The sequence below is a fragment of the Melospiza georgiana genome, chromosome 4 (assembly GCF_028018845.1).
Source record: "Melospiza georgiana isolate bMelGeo1 chromosome 4, bMelGeo1.pri, whole genome shotgun sequence".
NCBI classification, from domain to species: Eukaryota; Metazoa; Chordata; class Aves; order Passeriformes; family Passerellidae; genus Melospiza; species Melospiza georgiana.
The window spans coordinates 8,914,262-8,920,797 of NC_080433.1; the positions used below are offsets into that span (position 1 = coordinate 8,914,262).

Here is a 6,536-nt window from a genome sequence, read left to right on the forward strand (position 1 = left end):
GAGTAAGAAGTAAACTTCACCTTGAAACTAATAGGAATCATGCGTGTCCATAATGCCATTTTACCAGCAACACATTCTTCATTTTTCCTGAGGCTGTTGGATTAATTAAAAAAAAAGATGTTTTTAAAAAAATTAACTTTACAGCTGTGTTGTAGCTAAATTATTATTTTCCCATACACGAGAAACAGTCGTGTATAACAATAATGTCAGAAAAACCCTAGAGTGATCTTTATTTCCAGTCAAACGATGAGGATGAAGAAAACAATAGAAAAACAAAGATGAATGTGAATTCTCTGCAAATGTTCCTCATTCTCTTTTCTCCCTCTCTCAATTTGTTCAGGGGTTGCAGCTAACCCATGATTAGTCCAGCTTTAGCTCTAACATTTTTTCACATGTTGATTAATGAGGAAAGGCAGGCTTTGAAGCCACTCTCTTCTCCCAGACAGGTGCAGTGTTTTAACTGTGAAAGAGCTGACATGTGAATTATTTGTAAAGAGGGAGCTATCTAAACACATCATTAGCAAAGGACAAAAAGCATTGACCTGGTGCCACAGCACTTTCGAATCCTTGGTTGTTTTCCAACTTACTGATTGTTTAAAGATTTGCCATCATTATTGACAATTTTTTTTTTCTTCATTGCTAAATTCAGATTGTGAAAATCAAGTGTTAGATTTGCATGGAGTTCTTTTCCCTTTATCAGGCCTTGCTAGAATCTATGGCATGTGCCATAATTCAGTTAATGTAAATTTTGGAAAGCTTATGTGATAATCATGAAAGACGAAAGTACAATTTGTTGATACAATCTCATAAAAATTCTGCTTCCATTTCACTAAGAAAGCAATTGGTAATCAATTGCTTCATTTTTAATGATTTTTAAGTTGTTTCCTATGGAACAAAGCTGTCTTTCATGTTAAAGTTTTATTGTATGCTCAAATTTAAGGACATGTCAGCAAGCTTTTATGAATTTAAGTCTGTGTACTTCTGAATTGCTAAATCCTATTTAGAAATACTTTGGAAGAGTTAGTGATTTTGACATGGTGGGGGGTAAAACAGTGAATCCACAGTTGAACACAGCAAAATTTCTTTTATCTAAGTATCTTTTCACTTTCCTCAGAATTTAATAAAATATATTTTACATCTATAGGTCAGGAACCAAAGAACACATTAAACATTCAAGTGAAAGGTTAAAGATCTACTACCAAGTAATGAAATGCCAGGTGTTTATGAAACTCCAGAGCCCTGTGGGGAGGAAAGCAGAGAGGAAGGACAGGAGGAGTTCTGAACCTATGGGTAAAACAACATAAACAGGATACCAAAAAGAGAAGTGAGGGGGGGAAAGCAGTAATGAAGTGTTGCTCAATATGTGTGAAATCAGAGCCATAATTTTATCCTGCCAGAGGATAAGAAAGGAATGAACAATGAAGGCACCGAGGAGGAGGTGACAGTCACCCTAAATCAATGTCCAAGGTTCACACAGGACACTGTGTAGGAGCACTGCTTCATTAAAAATCGGAGTCATGATGAGCTCGATTAAAGGACATAACCAATTTAGACTTTTACCTTTCTCTGCAGTATCTTAAGGCAGAGTAGGGGACAGCTCCATCAGTTAACACATTTATGACTAAAAAATGATGGCTGTTACACAAATGGCAAATAGTTATGAGTAGCAGGGTGCTGGACTTGGGGGTCCAGTGATCTTTTCAAGTCTAGATCTGCCCTTATTCTGCCTTTCTTTCACTGAAAAGAGGCAAAGCCCTGGAGAGGGCACTTTGGAGTGGCACCCAGCCAGCCCAAACAGCCAGCTGGAGCCCTTCCAAGGGTGGGAGGTGCACAGCTGTCAAGAGCTCTAGACTACAATACTGGCAGAGCCACCGGCAGGCAGATGCTACTGCTGAGATTGCATCAAGCCCCGAGCTCAAAGACATCAGTCCTGTTTTCACTCAGGCAATGTGGGAACTGGGTCTTTGCACAGTGCCTTATGAAACCCAAATGTCTGGAAGTTAGCTGCTTCTTCCCAGGCTTCTCCCTCAGTTTCACAAACTTGGATCTTCATGTTGACATGAAGCCTGGGCAGAAAAAAGGGATTTCCTTGTTGTCTTGGAAAAGCCAGGCCTCCAAGCACTTCCACCTGGCCCCTGCACCTGCTGCTCTCTGTGGAGCACAGCACCTCAAGGAAACACCTGTCCTAGACATATTTCTGCCTACAGCTCCTTATTTGTGGATTCTTTTGTAAATTTTATGCTCCTGTTTTTACTGTAAAAAAAGAGGATTTACTTGGAGTGAAGTGTCACTAGATGATCCAGTTGAGGACTAGTGCCCTGTACCGTGGGTTCTGCAAAAGAAGAGCAGCCTTTTCTAGTTTGTCTCCCTGTTATCTTCTGTGCATGTGGCTTGACCATAATTTATCTGGTTTAAACTCAGTGTGGTAAATCAGAAGTAGCTTGTGCTCATGTAGCACCTGTTGTCAGGGCAATCGATTTTCCAGGAATTTCCTGAAATTTGTACCATTTCACCCTCTGGGTACTGAGTAGACATGCTTATATACAGTTTACAAACAGTGAAACTAAAGCTCCCAACACCAACAACTGGGGGCAGGAGCCAAAAAATACTTGGCCAGAGAAGCAGGCAAGTAAAATCTTCACTGCATTTGTAGCAGCTTATTTCTTGTGTCTGCTGTTCTCCTGTCTGTGGCAGTACACAGGCCTGTATCCATCCATCCATATGATTTTCCTACATACCTGTCTAATGCATATGTTACTGAAGACTGTTACAGCTGAAGTAGTAGGAAACAAAAATCTCTGTCTCTGGTTGTATTATATTTATGTGTATTGCTTTTTCTGGTGATCTCAACATGGTCTCTCAAACTTTTTTTAATGGTTTCAAAGTAATTGTCATAGAAACTTAGAAAAGGGTAAAGCTAAAAGCCCTGTAAGGTCATCTCATCCATCTCTTTGCTCCAAGAGACTTTATTATGATAAAGTACTAGTGAGTTAGAATCATAACAGATGGAGAATCATATGTATGTATAAATTTTTTCCCATGGAGTAGCAGAGGGAATCGTGTGCAGATTTTTTACATAAAGAAACAGTGTGTAGCTTACCCACTGTGAATAAATCTAATTTAGTCATCTTTATGCCTCCCTGATCTTCCCCCTCTGAAGTTTGCTGGAGGGTCAGATGTGCACTCTGGGAAAATTTGCAGATTCTGTGTTGGTTCTTTCCACCCCCAGCCCCCCTTTTTCAAACCCACTGCCCAACTTGAGCAGAATTTTCCCCGTTGGCAGTGATGCCAGCAGCAGAGCTGGGGCTGCCTCCAGCAGCAGTCCAGGTCTGTGGGTGCCAGCTGTGCTGCAGCCTCTGTGTGGCAGCAGAACACAGCACGCCTGGGAGGGAACAGCCTGGGACAAACCAGCATCATTTTCAAAGGAAATGCTGGTGCTGGATGTCGGGAGTTAGGGCTCTGTTTTCTACTTCCACCTCTGCTACTAATCTTTATATGGTCTTTGGCAAACCACTTACCTTCTCGTTTCCCAGATGCAAAAATACTTAGTTGCCCAGTGCCCCATCCTGGTTTTTGGTTTAGTTTTGGCCCGGGCTTTTTTTTGTTCTTTTTTGGCTTTTTTTGAGGGGGGAGGTATTTTTTGATTTAGGTTGGTTTAGAAATAATCTTCTAATTACCAGATACATAACTTACCTGACAGTTTTACTAGTCTAAGGTACACCTTACTTTTAACATGTGAGACCTTGTATTTTTAAATATTTCTATTCGTAAATGACATTACACCTCTGTGCTGTCAGACATTAGCTCCCACTTGCAATCTTATTCTTTTGTTTGGCATCTTGGTTTCTTTAAATTCTTATTTTTCTCGAAGTTATTCTCCACAGATCTTAGCAATAAAAGTACTTTGTTGTATCCATCCAGCCTTATTGCCTGCTTTTAATCACATCTCAGTGATTCAAAGCCAGGATCAATTTCCTTTTGTAAAACTTGGTTGAAGAAGATCAGAAACACAACATTTCACTGTAAAGATCAGTAGTAGTATTCATATTCATTGTAACAGGGCCTCGGCACTGCAAGCACTCTGGTATTTTGGGTGTATTACAGTTACCTCAGAAAGAACAGTTAAATGATGGGATTTGTGGCAGCCAGTAGCTCCCCTTCCTTGGAGAATGCAGCCTCGCTGACTGCACTGTGCTGTGATGAGTGTTGCTGTCTGTCCTGTCAGCTGTACAGCATGTGTCTTTTGCTACTGCATGCTGAGTGTCCATGATCCAGATGTTGCAGTTAGGAACAGCACTCAGGCCTTGAGGGAGCTGCTGGTTTCTGTCCCAGCTGCACCATTGGGGATGGGACACTCCATGTGCCAGCCAGGCCGTGCCTCCACCTCATTGCATAGCATTGACACACATCTCATTTTGACAGTGAGACTCACCTCCTGTGCTCTTTTCTTGTCCACCCCCACAGCTGAAGGCTGATGAAAGGATCATTAAAACGGAGCATGGGCTGCTGATCCGCAGCTTGCAGAGGAGGGACGCGGGAGCCTATTTCTGCAAAGCCCAGGAGCACACCTTCGTGCACACCATCGTGAAGCTGAACTTGAACGTCATCGAGAACGGACAGATGGAGAGCACCCAGAAGACTGAGGACGAGGAGGGCCGCGTGAGGGATTTGCTGACGGAGTCCCGGCTGAGGTACAAGGACTACATCCAGCTGGTCAGCAGCCCCAGCTTTAGCCTGGATGAGTACTGTGAACAGATGTGGCACCGCGAGAAGCGGCGGCAGCGGAACAAAGGTGGTGCCAAGTGGAAGCATGTGCAGGAGATGAAAAAAAAGCGAAACCGAAGGCACCACGAGCCAGCCAGGCCACACTCGACGTAGTTTGTAAATGCTATTTAAAGAAAGGACATTTTCCATAAGAAAAAAGAAATACTGTGTTCTGGTTTTGTGCATCTTGCCTATGAGTTAGTACTGCTTCTTCTTGAAATCGGAAAATTTACCATCACTGTTAATCTGTGTGAGAATGTACAGTGGGATTCAATGCCAAATGAGATGTTCCTTAGTGGAGTGCTGCAAACCAGGCAATCATTTCAAATGCATTCATTAAAAAAGAAAATGTGTACACTTTTAGCTAATTTCTGGGTAGCCTTAGACTGCGTGAGCTGTGTTCTTTACTTCCTTTGTAATTTTCACATAGGGTTTAGTGTTTGTGTTCCCATATTAACATTTGCTGCCACATTCCACCCCAGAGGTGGCTACATTTCAGGGGAAGGCAGATGTAGTTCCAGTTCTTTGGCATCTTTCTGAATAAGAAGCATGGTAGAAATGTGTGACAGATCTGCAAAAATACCCCTAATTTACCCACTGGGCCTGTATACAGGCACACGGGTGGGGTTTGCTAGCACAGAGAGGCCCAGCAAAAAATCAAATTAAGTTTTGGCTTAGGGACAGCATTCATTCTGCCCATAAAAAAGAGAAAGCATAATCAGAGTTTAAGAGAGGGGAATTATCGAGTGTTACTCGTTAGTGTTTGAGTAGCCACCAGTTTGCAGTCCATCTGCTGAAATGAAATGCTGACTCTAATTGAAATTGCCACCGAGATGCTTGGGAGCAAATTTCCTAAGTGGTCCATGGGAGGTATGTGCACAAATCCTATTAACAAATAATGGGACTCCTGCCTGCACCTCTTCTATGCCTCTAAAGGTTTGACTTTGACTGTTTCTCTGGCCCTTTGCTGGCTTTGTTTTATGCAGAGGAAAAGAAAATTAAAAGACAACAACAAGGCTAAAATGAAAGACGATGAGGGAAATATGTAGTGGCTGAGACCAGTGCTCTTGACACAGAGCTGACATTCCTCAGATGTGTGTATTCTTTGGGATTTTTTCTCAAAGGTCTTATGTATTTTTAAGTTGAAAATTTGCATTGTTGAAATTAATACTTTTATTATAATTAAATAAGAGATGTCCACGTGTAAATAAAACTTGTAAGTTAGATATTTGCTGTATACCATAATTTCATTTGTAAAGTGTTCCTTGTTCTTTGGTTTATATTTTGGGTTTAATAATGTAAATTTTTACACATAAGCAAGAAATACTGGCCTCATCCTTGTCTGTTTTACATCAGTATCATTCAGTTGATTTTATTCTTGATATGCAGCAACAAACACAAGCTCAAAATCAGGCCTACTGTCTCCTCTGATGGCTGAGTCACAGCCCCCCTCTCCTCTGTTCCATCTAACCTCCCTCCATTTTGCCTTTCACGCCTTTTTGAGTGTGAAATGAAAAATTAGCCACTTCCTCACATGGAAGACAGCTTTGATGGATACCAAAATGACAGACTTTACTTGTTTCTCATGCATTCTACAGATCTTGAGAGCAAAGTCTGTGGGAAAGGCGTGCAATTGATGTGCACCTCATTAAGGGACCAAAACTGTTGGCTCTGGAGCCCTCGCCTGTGCTGGTGTTTGTGTGCGCATTCAGTCACAGATCTAAAATTGTGAAGGTCCAATTTGCATCGTTGTTTATTTCTTCTCTGTTGAA

At 41.7% G+C, this 6,536-nt stretch overlaps 1 protein-coding gene across 2 annotated transcripts in view; it reads left to right on the forward strand.

Moving 5' to 3' along the window:
- The window catches only part of SEMA3D (semaphorin 3D), a 140,460-nt gene extending 134,372 nt beyond the window's left edge, over positions 1 to 6,088 (forward strand). For both annotated transcript variants that reach the window (XM_058022757.1, XM_058022758.1), the window contains exon 18: positions 4,465 to 6,088. In XM_058022757.1, coding sequence (XP_057878740.1) covers positions 4,465 to 4,878 — 414 coding nt within the window. In that variant the 3' untranslated portion in view covers positions 4,879 to 6,088. The remainder of the gene's footprint in view (positions 1 to 4,464) is intronic.
- The last annotated feature ends 448 nt before the right edge of the window (positions 6,089 to 6,536 follow it).